This window comes from Mastigoproctus giganteus, chromosome 2 (genome assembly GCF_048544385.1).
Source record: "Mastigoproctus giganteus isolate SK-2022 chromosome 2, ASM4854438v1, whole genome shotgun sequence".
Taxonomy (NCBI): domain Eukaryota; kingdom Metazoa; phylum Arthropoda; class Arachnida; order Uropygi; family Thelyphonidae; genus Mastigoproctus; species Mastigoproctus giganteus.
Window position 1 is genome coordinate 195901350 of NC_143576.1, and position 13820 is coordinate 195915169.

Here is a 13820-nt window from a genome sequence, read left to right on the forward strand (position 1 = left end):
AGTCTTCATTTTTCAGTCTGGACTTTTAAGGACTAGAAACTGCAGAGTAGCTAGTGAGATGACAGCTGACTTAAAGGGGATGTCTTGCCTGACCAATCAAATTGGTCAGGCAAGACATCCCCTTTAAGTCAGCATCAATGTCTTCCTAAGATGGTACTGAAAGAAGCAACACGTTTCTTAGTTTCTATGGACTGGAATGTCACTACAAGGATGAGGTACTTTAAGCACGTATTAAGTTATGCTCTCTGACTAAATTAAACACGCATTTATAGAGAATTTGTTTACTTATTGCTGTCAGATTACCACTACTTCCTTACTTGGTGCACTCAGACTTTTTCCGTCTCACCAGATCGATTAATCGAAAGGATAACAACCGGGATATGGCTATCCCTTCGATTTTGTAAGTTAATATCCACTGCTCTGATATAAAAACCAAAGGCCCGAGCTAATAAAGTTTTAAAATTAGTGCCTAAGTAATGAAGTTTACTACATAACCGTTTAGAATCAAATACATGTTTAAATAAATTTTTGTTTTCTTATTTTTGACCATGCAAGTACTGAGAGGCAAAGGAGGACCTACGAAGTATTAGGCAGGTGGTCATAATTCAGTGATCACTCAGTGTATTTTTGTTTGCAATACTGACCTATAATCCTACATGTCATTCTAAAGGTTTCAACTAGGAATCAAATTTATGATATTAACCAGAATTTAATGAGTTCGTTTTTAAATGTGAAATTAAGTTAATGATGCGTTTGCGTTAATGACTAACTTGCATTGCAAATCAGAATATTAAAGGGAAACAACGATAACAGTTGAACTAGTAATGGATAGAAGGGTATCGTGTGTACTTTTATTACTTCGAGTATAACGCGATCAAATTTGGAAGAACGTAGGAATTTTTTTCATTCTAACTATTCCTTGAATCTTTTAATAGAAAAAGAGAATGGACGAAGAGATTCTTCGGACGAAGAGACTATTAGGAGAGAGAGATAAATAAAAGCTCATTGCCGAAGGGAATTAACTAAGTAATAAAATAACCACTGAACCTTAAACTGGAACCTTTTTGATCTTTATAAATAACCTCTACAGCACTCTGCAATCCATTTTCAACATAAATATCACAGACGGATTCAGATCTCCATCAAGGAGAGTTTATAGAAATATCTGTAGAAAACAAAGATTTACATTATCTCAGCACTGTGTTATTACAAGAGTCAAAGTCTTTCTAAACAGATTTCTATGAAACGCTTCAATTCAAACCCTCATATCATTTCCAGGGCCGTCAATCAGCCATTGAATGATTTCCGAGAAGTCGTGTACAGTGTGGATATCTTCCTTTTAATATTTGTTCAGAGTGTGACCCCAGAAACAACTATTACTAATCGATCAGCTGATTGCCATCCTTTTCCGGGGGACTGGTGATTATCAGAAGCATCCCCAAGTCGGTATGATGCATGGCTGAATGTCTAGCGTGCTGACAGTTTGAGGACACGCTTCCGGTCTTGGAGGTACCGCATAGTTTATCGTTACTGGGAGATTCGAAAATGTTTTTGTGTTAAGCGAAGATCTTACTGTGGGCCACATTTATCAAACAACCCCCGGCAGTTCTGAAGAAATATTGACTCTTGTAAAGGAAAGAAATGAGAGTAAAAAAAAGCAGTTTCTCTTCAATGATGGCATAAGCGTTTTTTATATGAAAAATGACAAGTCGGATCCTCTTCTTCAGCAGTTTACTTTCGACTATTAGTTGTGTTTATCAGAACCCTATTGGCCAACCGGACTCTCCAGGAGTGGGTTTGCAAATAGACTGATATTAACTAATAAATAAAATATTTATTTATTTTAAATTAAAAAATATAATATATAAATAACATAAAATGCTTTATTTAACTGCCAGATAATAAAAATGAATTTAAAACGGCAATTCCTTTGAGGCTAACAAAAAATCGTTTTATTTCAGTTGCAATTTTATCGTGAGGGTTTTTGTGTTGTTTTTACTTTTGTATAGCTTTAAGAACAGCAAGTACAGACACTTCACTTGTCCACACGTGGTATTCAAAGAATTAAACGCTATCTTTTTCTATCTTTTTCGTCAGTGTGATTAATATTAAGGAACTGGGTTCCCATGATGCAAATGACACCGTTATAACTAAATGCAAGTTCAATTTATCTTCCTTAAATGAAGTTAAATGTTTCAGCTGGACAAAATGGTTTGCCTGTCTAAGAAAGAATAGCCCTGAACATACCAAGTACAATGAGTTACAGGCAGGTTAATTGAACGATTTTACTTTGAGATCATAAATCAAAATGCAACTGTTGTTGACAGGCCTGTTGGATTCAGTTCCTGTTTGTGGGCATTTCAGCTTGAATAGGTTGTGAGATGCACGATCATTCTACTAAGGTTAAGTGACACGGTTCTAGACGCAACCCCGTAGAATAAGAATATATTCACTTCTACAATATTCCCTCAGAAAGATTCTATCTTCGATTTGGATTCGTTGATGTCATTTCGTATTGGGTTGTCAGTGATGACCTCCCAGTCTGTAACTGCTAACTGCCAGACAATCGGCGTAAACTTGGTGTTTGTATTGAAACGTGGAGTTTCAAGTGGTACTTGTTACTATGACAACAGCAGTAGAATCCAATATTTATCTAGATGTATCTATATTTACCGTATATCTTTCTCTCTCTCTCTATGTATAATTGCACTCTTATTTGGTGTTTTTCCCACAGAAAGAGTGCCACTGTTTATTTAATTTAAACTTACTTACCAGATGGCGCTTTAAACCAACAAGTATCATTTTCACAAACGACGGTTAGGGGGATTAGTCGGAAGAAAGAGCACTAAACGCTCTTCTAAGGGTTTTTCTCAACAAAAACGCAATCGTTTAGAGTAATGTGTAGAACACGATATGGTCTACAGAGGCCAACAGACATCTGCCTGGCATATCGAAGCGATAAGTAATGGAAGAGCAGCCGATAACGCGAATTTGTTGCAGTGTCATATCTGTGAGCAGAACATGTGTCTGGGCGAGATCAACGCTTCCACTAAACGCCACCACTCGTGCTGTCGGCGGAGAGCTTTTACGAGCTACACACTCGTTTCGGCGGCCAACGTTGGGGCGTGGTTTGTGATGGCTTCCAGAGAACAACATGACCACCTGGAACGACACTAGATCCTCCTATTCCGGATACGTTAAAGAGCTGGGATGCTGCAGCCGATGCCTATCACTCTCGATCCCATCCCCGAGACTTTTCCTAGGACACAACCCGGAGATCACCCGGCCAGGGGAGGCGGACCAGCTGTCCACTCGCCCGTCGAGGTCATGCGACGGTACATCGAGTCCTTGCCGCAGGACCTCACGTGCAGGGAGGAAGTGGTCAACTACCAGTTCTGGAAGGCGGTTCGGACAGAGTTCTTAGCCACCCTATTGCTCACCGTGCTGGGATGCGGCTCGTGCCTCAGGTGGAAGGCTCCTCCGACTGACGGCGCTCAGACTGCCTCCGTCGAGCTCCGTGTGGCGCTGGCTTTCGGCTTTGCCGTCGCTACCTTGGTCCAGTGTGCCGGACAGGTGAGTGGAGCTCACATGAATCCTGCCGTGTCCGTTGCCCTCATGGTTACCCGTCACATAACCCCGGTTCGGATGGCAGCTTACGTACTGGCACAGTGTCTTGGTGCTCTGGCAGGCGCCTCCATTCTCTACGGACTCACGCCGTCAGCGGAACGTTCGTCTGCTGGTCTGGGAGCAACAGAACCCGCCGTAGGAGTACACGCCAGCCAGGCTTTCGGTATGGAGTTCCTCGCCTCTGTTGTCATAGTGATGACCGTCCTGACGAATATGGACCCTCAGAGGACTGATATAGGGTTCAGGGCCTTGTCAATAGGACTGGCATACTCCGTAGGACATTTGCTAGCGGTAAGTCACGTTTTATATTTTTTCTGATAATTTCGAGGGAGTTTTCAGTGTCCTTTTAGTTTCATTGAATAGAAAATTAATATTCGTAACAATTGGTAACAATTTCTCAATAAAAATGCATCAGAATTTTAAAGTTGGCTTCTGTGGAAGGTTCATAAAACTGTGTATTAAATAGGAAACATGGGTTCATACTCAGTCTTCGATGTGTTCTGGACTGACAGCTTATTTTGTGTAATTTGCAAATTATCAGAGTAATAGGACGATAGTTTTTAAAAGTGCCAAGAACAGAGCATAAAATATCATAACATAAGTGTACATTTTAATTACACGCACTGGAAAATGGTGTCCTTGAAAATGTACAGACATTTATGACCAAACTTTTGTTTCCAAATGCCACTTTGAAACACAGAGTAAAATGTAAATCCGTGTTTTGAATTAGTAATTGATTAACTGGCTAAGTCCATCGGAATATTAATGTCTGCGTGTGCCCATGTTTTCTCTTGTTCCATGATAGGTTGTTGAACGTGACAATGTCATTATTAAAGTACAAATTTTAGACATTTTGTGAAATGGAGGTGATAGATTAAATTGATCCTTGTGTTTCGGTTGCAGATTTGGTCTTAGATATTGTTTACGAGTAGAAAATTTCCACAACAGTTTGTTTCTTCCAACAATTATTTGTAAATAATTCCTTTTTCGGAATTTTCTAATAATTTTCTAGTAAATCTTCAATTCATATTGAAACGTGGGAAATTGTAAAATCAAAACGATAGTATTTAGTCCAATTTTGACACGAAGTTCAAAGTTTTCAGCCCAAATCAGGAGGTAGGTGGAACACTGAAATTATTTCTTTACCCTGTATCAGTAGATCAAACGGATTATGGGGTGGAATGGATCTATGAAGGGCATAGATCCATTCACTAAGGACAGCGTATCTATTCATCATAACTCAAATATATAAAATTAAATGTAAGAAACAATTTTAAACTTTAATTTTTCTTACTTACCAGATGGCGCTTGTTGAGACCGACTAACTGTGAAAAGGCCCATAAAAATTCCCCACGTCATCGACGGGACTCGAACTCAAGTCTTTTCCACCTGGTGTGGGGAGGACCGAGATCCTTCCAACTGTTCTACCCACGAGGGCGAAAGGACAATGATTTTAGCCATGGTGCTACGCTGATAGGTATTACCTATAGTAACATTTAACATCTATCTAAATGTACGTCTATGGGTATATGTATTTATCATGTGCGCGTAGTGTACACTTTATAAGTTTACAAATATTTCTTTTTAAAAGCTATCAAATTGTGTCTAAGAACTTGAATAATTTAATCCACTCTACTCCAGTTCATGAGGTCCGCTTCAACCCGAAAACCCAGAATGCACACTTGCTTATGTAATTCGAAGACAATAGCAGCCATTAATAACGTGGTTATAAGAGTGAAACTTGGTCAAGGATCTTGCCTCGTTATTTATTTTTAAACATTAATCCTTGTCAAACATTGTTAAATTACTCTCTGAAACGATAATAAATATTAGAATAAATTAGATTTTCCTCTAATGGTTGTACGTTCGGATGATTCTTCGAATTATTTTATGCTTAAACTACTGGCCATAAACACATTTCGCTTTAAACAAAAAGTGTGGAGAGGGTGAAGAACCTCTCCACCTAGTGAGCTAATTACAATTTCAGAACTACAGCAAGTTAAATGCTGAAGACGCACGGTGTTTTGCTTCTACGTGTTCCTCTCTTTTTACTTTAAAACACATTATTGTTATTCTTATCAAATTGAGTAACCTTCATAAGAATAACAATATAGACTCCGAATCAATTTAATAATAAGAAGGTAGCATTTCAGTCCATTCCTCCTTGAATACAGTGGTCAATCCAACTACTGATTGTGAGACTGTAGGTCTGGCCCAAAGCTGCCATCCTAGTGTCCCAAAGGTATTCAGCGTGGTTAAGTTTAGGTCTCTCAGCAGACCAATGAAGCTTTTGCACCCCCATGTCTTTAAACGAAGCTACATGATAATGCACTATGGGTTGTGTGGCATGGCATGGCATGGTGAATTGTAATGCTGAAACAGAAAATGTGGATAATTCCGTCCTAGGAAGAGCGGAATTATCCACAATATCAATGTACCGCATGGTATTCATTGCCACAGAACTGATGATCAATGGTCCAACCCCAAACCGCGAGAAACAAAACCCAAATGGTGTCAGCACCTTCGCCAAACTTCACACACTCCGTTAAATAACGTTTTCCGGGTATTTTCCAGACCCAAACACGGCTATCAGATCGGAAGCCATGTACGTATCTTGATTCGTCGCTTCCTAAGACAACTTTCCGATTATTCCAGGGACCAATTATGATGGGGTGTAGAGTAGACGCTGTGCGCAATGCACATAAACAAAACATCGTAGTGGTACTCAATGCACAACGTCTGCTCGACACCCCATCGTAATTAGTCTCTGGAATAATCGGAAAGTTGTCCCATCGTGATTAGTCGAGTAGGCGCTGTGCATTCAATACCACTACGATGTTTTATTTATGTATTGTAGCTCTCCCTTAAACTCCGTTGTAATTCAGATCGCTACTTATTGTCTTTGTACTAATACCAGTTCAAGTGGCCTCCCGGAACTCCTGGTTGAGAGTATTCGATGAAGACTGATAAGATCTACGTATCACTTTTCTTAGAGCTCTCTGGTCTCTTTCTGTTATATTCTGCAATCCATCCGAACTTTTCTCGACTGTAGTAACATCGTGACCTTTCCATTTGGTGTTCCCATCAGCCACCATTGATGTTGAGCGTTGAACATAGTGTAAGCTGAGCCACAAACTGAGCTAAATAAAAGAATTCTAACGATGATCTTAGAAAAGAAGCTTTTTAAAGGATTTACAAATGCGATAAACATGTGAGAACTAAAAATTAAAAAAAAAACAACTAAAAATCAATCAATAGTCGCAGTGGATGTTCACGAAGAAAATAAACATTCAATTGCAAAAATTCAATTTTAATGTTTGCAAATTCCACCTGCATTGCTTAGACAATAAAGCACTTTTTACTTGAACTGTATACAGCCTACATCGGTTCAGATACCTACAGGTCATGATCTAAATTCCAGTTGTTGAAGAAAATACTATTTTAATCACCAAGATCCAATGACTTCTTTAATCTGGTGAATCGCTGCTTTTAGCTGGAAAGTTTTGCATAGACGATGAAGGAATGAGCCCGGAAACGAAGTATCAGGATAGAAAAAAAGTCTTTTCCGGTTTAGTTGAAGAAAAAGTCAAAGGCGTTTTCACAGCCATTGATATTGAATGGCAAGAAGAGAATATCTTCATTAGTTTTGACCTCGAAGTAATATATACGTATCTTGCTTTCTCTGAGAACCATTTGAGGCTCCAGAATTCACAACATTTGGTAATAGTCAGCAAAGCCGGTCTTGCAGCACTCTAAATATTCGATGCGTAGGGAATAAGGTGCTTGATGTAAAGTAGGAAAATACTTCCATTGAAATTGCAGTCTGAAACTTCTATTAAATCCAATTTGAGTTACCAGAATACCTTCAAAAGCTTCTAACGTGAGAGATTTGGGAATGAAAGGGTAAATTTCGATGGCCCCTAAGAATTTTATCTTATTGGATACAAGAATGCTGGTATCAATTACTGTACTGAGCTACTTAGCGAGGCGTGTCAAGAGGAAAATAATACAATTAGTTTTACGTGGGTTGATCGATAATCCAAAACTTCAAATAGGTGAGAAAAACTAGGATTGCTGCCTGATCACGTTTGTAAGCACGAAAGAAATTTGTTAATGGTGGGCACAGAGAGAATAACGTGATCCGAATGCGAGCTGGGTCTCAGATTAATCGTAAAAAAGATTTGAAGAGACATGGGAAGAGTAATTTCTTGAGGAAGGCAGGTATAGGTCGATCTTTGAAAACATTTGTAATTAAGAAAGGAAAGCAGAGGGTTCTATGAGCAAGCACAGGTCGAGGAATTTTGTCCCGAAGACCTGGAAATATCTTTCTAAAAGCTGAAACGGGCAAAGATATCGACTAAAAAGGAGTTCGAAGGCGATTTTTTTTTCGAAGACCATTAGAAGATTTTTGGAAATATTTGAAATAATAACTTATAGTTTTTATTCAGAATAATTTTTAACTGGAATCTCATTAACTTTCCTTAACAGTTTCTGAATAGGATAATAATACTGTTAATTAAGCTCCGAATAATTATTATTAAATGTAACTGAACAGTAGAAAAATTAAACCAACCCTTTGAAGGTTGTACCACTGTAGAGCATCATTAGGCTGCAGTGAAGCTTTCTATACAACTGAAACTGGATAGCTGTGAATGTTATTAATATTTATTCCAACTGCAAAACAAGTTGGAATTTTCAAAATCAAAGTGGTTTTTCATTAAGGATTGTATTGTTTCCGTTTATATTTATGAGAGGACTTCTCCAGAATCGTTCGCATGGATCATAAAATGCCATCTTGATGGGTTAAGTTTCGCTAGAAGGTTTCCAATCAAGAAAGAAACACACTAACATTATTTTATTTATTAATAAAATGACTGATAATTCAACATGATGAAAATGCTGAATTATTCGGCATGATTTCTTTTTATTACTATTTTACGAGAAGAAATAAATTAATACAGAAATGTAATAAATAAATAATTCTATTTGAGAGCCATTTATTTCAATAGCAAAATTTTAAAGAAGTTTTAACTCAGCAATAAGGCGTTTACGAAGTCATGCACAAAAGAGTTTGTTTTATTTCCAAAATTCTCCAAATTACTCCCAAAGTTTTTCAAGAGAGTTTTAAATTATCCAGTATATACAATGCACTAAGGATCATAATCCACACGAGTAACACTAAATATTCAATACATGTAAATTCACACCCCACCCCTCAGACGAGCACTGATATGGTAGGTGCTTTAGGTATCACTAGGATGCTTCCTCTGATGTCGGACAGATGTCTCGTACTCTTTGGGAACTTACTGTGCGGTATGGTCTAAGAAGTGGACAAATGGAATTGCTGTTTACGAATAATCTCCCACCTAGCTTTAGATCGGCATCAACACTCACTATATATCACGCAGACTGAACGCATAGAGAAGATCCTCCGCCCCAAAACAGATGCAGTCCGCAATTCGGGGACTGCATTGAAATTTTATAATTCATTGGACAGAGGTTTTCTGCGCCAGTGGTATAGTAATTATAATCACTCTCCCAACCAACAAAGAGTAATAAAGCGTCTCAGGTGTGAACAGCAAGGTTTTTCTCCGGAAATTCGGGTTTTTCTACTAGAGAACACACGCAATTTATGGATATGATACACGTGGGCATATATAGTAAGTTAGTTCTTTGGTCGCCCTAATATGCTTTTTTTTTTCAACGGACAGAAGATACAGACGCAAATTCCTACACACCACTCTCTACATATTTTCTTGGTTGAATTGTATCAAGCAAGTGAAGTTCAACGTCTGAGCTCTCACATATTTCCCCTCGATGTCCTCACATATGCTGCACGTCCTGGTGATTTTGAATTTAAAATGTTCAAGTCAATTGATGGAGTTTAAGCTTGTCATTAAATAACTTTCCATTATTTGGACAAGCGATCCTAAATTTCATTAACTTAAATCTAACCTAATTTTACAATCAAATTAATATCCGCCTTTCCACTACGAATGAAAATCCTTGAAGTATATTTTAGAGTGAACTCTGTATAAAAATTTACAAAGTGACCAACGTGGGAATGCAGTAGCACATGCGTTCGAGCTAGCAGTTGAGCACACGTGACTGCCAAACACATGTAATGATAATATTCTTATCAAACTGACTAGTTGTAAACTTATTCTTATAGTCTAGTGGTACTGCCAGATTATAAGAATTACACTGGTGTGCAAAATTTAAGGACCAGCCAGGTTTTCACAGGAGTGGCCTGGATATGGAAAAAGCATACCAAAGGAATCTCGTGAGGTACAGAAATGATGAAGGAAACAACACCGACACAACAACGGAAACAAAACGGTACAGAGGGATTTTATTGAAAAATGGCAACAGAGTACTGGCTGCCATGATACAGATGCGTCACTATCAAAGATGGAACAAAGGGAAGAGGTGGTCATCAGTAGAAGATATGGCCACCCCTAATGTCGATGCAGGCTTTGCACCGCCAGTCCATACTTAGAACAATGCAATGTTGTTGATAAGTTCTTGCGGTAACATCGTCCATTCCTCTGTCAGCGTCGTCTTCAGCTGGTGAACATTTTCTGGTGGGTGTGGACGTGCTGCAAGGTGTCCATACGAATCCATACGAACAATGTCCTCACTTTCCAAAAGCATATCAACAGCTGCAGTGCAATGGGGTGTGGCGTTATCATCCATAAACACGAACTCGATGCCAATGGCACATCGGAACAGACGCCCATGGGGAAGGATTACCTCAGTACATTAGCATGCACTGGTTACAGTACCGCCTTCCAGTATCTGGAGTTGTGTACCTCCATCCGAGATAACGTCTCCCCAGACGAGAACTCCTCGACCGACATATCGATCCCTTTCAGTAACGTTTGCGGGGTGATACCGTGTGCCAACCTCTCACCAGATCAGCTGACGTCCGGAATCGCCGCTGAGACTGAATCTACTCTCATCAGTAAAGAGTACCTTACCCCATTGCGCTGCTGTCCAGTCCTTGTGTTCGATGCACCACTGTAAACGGTGTCTCCGATGAACAAGTGTTAAAGGGACACAGCGTATTGGCCGTCGGCGAAACAGTCCATATTTGTGGACCTGGCGATAAATCGCAATATCCTGCGTCCTGTGATCTTCTGCAGCTGGTTTGCAATGGATCCCGCTGTCTGGTGTTGGCCCTCTTGGCCTGTAGGAGTATATATCGGTCATCATTGGGCGTTATTTTTCGTGGACGACCACCACTGGTCCTTCGAACAGCGGTACCTGTCGTTCTGAAGGCCGACCACGCACGTGAGACGATGCTATGGGCGATATCGAACTCTGCAGTCACACTCCTTGCATTTCGCCCTTCCTCGAGCTTACCAATTATTCGAGCCCGGGTAAAGTCATCCAGATGTTGTCTACTGACCATTTCGTTGTCTGTAGCACTGTATGAAACTAATCGAACGTCTGTAACAATCGTACTCACTATTCGGTAATTTGCACATAACTGCTGAACTGCTGCTTTTATCTGTTTATGTGGGCCCTCTCATCACGATTCAAATTTTTGCATGTGCACCAGCTTTCTACTGAATGGCCACAGTTATGCAAATCGCCACAGGCTGTTTCGTTTGATTTTGTGGTTGTAACCTTTAGAAATAGTGTTGGTCCTTAGGTTTTGCACACCAGTGGATTATATCAATCATATACAATGTCTGACAATTCTATTATGATTAGAAGCATGCTGGGCTGCTGTCAACTCGAATTTCTGACCGACACGGCATGGTAATGAGTCAATAAAGTGTTTAAAATTGATACGAAGAATTCTGACCATTCATTAAAAAAAAACACACCCGAACTCAATTATTGTGATAATTGAATTCGGGTGTGTTTAAATGAACGTGCCTTTCCACAAATGCTCGATGGGATTGAGATTCTGGAACTAGCCAGAGAAGATGTTTAAAAACTTCCAAATATTCCTCAAACTACGCTTTTACATAGTTTACGTAGTGGATGGTTGTATTGTCATATCATAAGCATTTCTAGGGATAAACATATAAGCATGCGTACGTGACCCCTCAGATATATTCTGGCGTTCACGGTGCCAGAGTGTATGCCACGAAAACTTGCTCCACCCGTTACTCCTTCACCAGTAGCCTCTATTGTCGGTATAAAACAGGATGGGTTTCAGTGCCTCGTGTGGTTTGCTAGATATTTCCACCCTTTGATCTTAGAGACGTAAATGGGACTCATCGGACTGCATGATTTGTCTCCAGTTCTCTTTTCCCACTATTTATGTTTCTAACAGAAATATAGCCATATTTTCTGGTTGACGTCCGAGATCAGTAGCTTCCGTGAAGCTTTCCCACTCCAGTAATGCATTCTTTGTAGGGATTTTTGCATGGTGTCAACTCTGATGTCCTGTGATGTTCCTGCATTAAATACAGAGATTAATTATTTCGTCGTTCATGACTATTGAACTTGACAAGCTTCTCCAAACATCGAACACTTCGCCCAGTCACATTATATTTCCATTAAAGACTCGAATAACATGATTGTTTGAACACTCGACAAGTGCAGCCTTTGTCTGTTCTATGACGGAATTACCTCTTTGAAAGCTCATGAAATTTCTCCGTTGCCAAATACCATTGAACCAGTTTGGGCTCTATTCGAGTCACACGGTTTTATAACGCTGTCTTGCACAAAAAGGCGCCATGTAATTTCTTCGATTTAGTACTTTTCGATGCGGTCGAAATCTCCATGGTCTAATAAAGTTGCCAGGCAGTGTATATAAAACAATGTAATGTGATTGTGGAAACACTGGCAATACATTTCAAAACATTACAATTAAGCGACTAAAAATACAATGCCTTAACAGGCTTGAAACATTCTCTAAAAGCTATAGAATTCAAATAAGGGTCGCTTTTATTTACTTAGAATGAGCATTTTTGGATAAAGAAGTTAGAAATGAGAAATACAGAATATGTGTGTTCAAAATATTATCGATTTCTCATTTAGTAAAGCTGTCCTAGAATTTTTTCCGGTTTGTCTTATAAACAGACAACAGTTCGATGACAAGAAGTAAGTTAAAAGAAAGTAAACGTCATGAATAAATATTGCTTTTTATTTATAATGCGCTGCAATTTTGCAGACATCCATGAATTCTGGTTTAGCATATAGTCGTAAATTTTCTATTTGTATTTGTTTAGTGAAAATACATTTGTTACGTTCATAAATCCTTGTTGATTATATTAGATAGACATTTATGTATGGAGTGGCATAGCCCCAAAGACCCGAGGCATTAGGAGAAAAAATAGCCATATTAAAGGATACCCGAGAATAACCTCATCCACCCGAATGTATTATGTTCATAAATTGTTTGTGTTCGTGGTCGGTTTTTTTCCCCACCGAAAACTCAGATTTTTCATCCAGCAAACAGGGAAACCGACCATAGAATAGAGTACACACGTTTTTTAAGTCCAGATCTCTATTTGCTATTCTAGCCGGAAAGATTTATAAAAAAAATTAAAAATATTTCCTAGAAGAAGACATTATCGTATTATAATCTCTTTCTCCTAGATAAGAATCTAATCAAAATCTTTTGAATCGATTTAAGTGAACTGATATACCTCACGAGTGATGAAAAACCCAAATTACCGATGCAGAATCAAGCATAGAGAAAAAAAAACGCGCTTCATATAATTTTAGGTGACAAAGTCGCATTAAAACGGCTAGCCTAACTATTTAAAAAGCCATAAAGGCACTTTAATAGGGTCGGAAGTAAGGTATGTGTGAAATTCTTAAAGACACGAACCAAATGGGAAATTAAGCTTGAAAAAGTCAACCAAGATTGTATATCCATCTCTCTTATAAGCCGATTCTGAAGCAGTTGGATCCGATCTATCGTTATTAATAGAATGCTGCTCGCTGCGTTTTCAAAACTTTGTAGTTAAGATTAAGTCAATGTTTACTTAAGTGTTACTTAAACTCACAAAGAAATACTAAATTGGGAATGTCTACTGTACCTTAAAAAGGTTTCAGGTTTTTAAAGTTTGGCTTTGAGTTGGGGAAATTTTATTACGACTGTTGATTAAGATTATATCCAGAGTGATCATTTAGAATTAATCAGCATTTAATTTATTTTCCAATGCAATTAAAAGGTGACTCAAAATATAACGGCAGTTCAGTTGTAGTTAAATATTACGCTCATC

At 38.7% G+C, this 13820-nt stretch overlaps 1 protein-coding gene across 1 annotated transcript in view; it reads left to right on the forward strand.

Annotated features, from left to right (window-relative positions):
* Positions 1-2827: 2827 nt before the first annotated feature.
* The window catches only part of LOC150089888 (aquaporin-1-like), a 40049-nt gene continuing 29056 nt past the window's right edge, over positions 2828-13820 (forward strand). Inside the window, exon 1 of the mRNA XM_090368889.1 lies at positions 2828-3918. Coding sequence (XP_090225015.1) covers positions 3211-3918 — 708 coding nt within the window. The 5' untranslated portion in view covers positions 2828-3210. The remainder of the gene's footprint in view (positions 3919-13820) is intronic.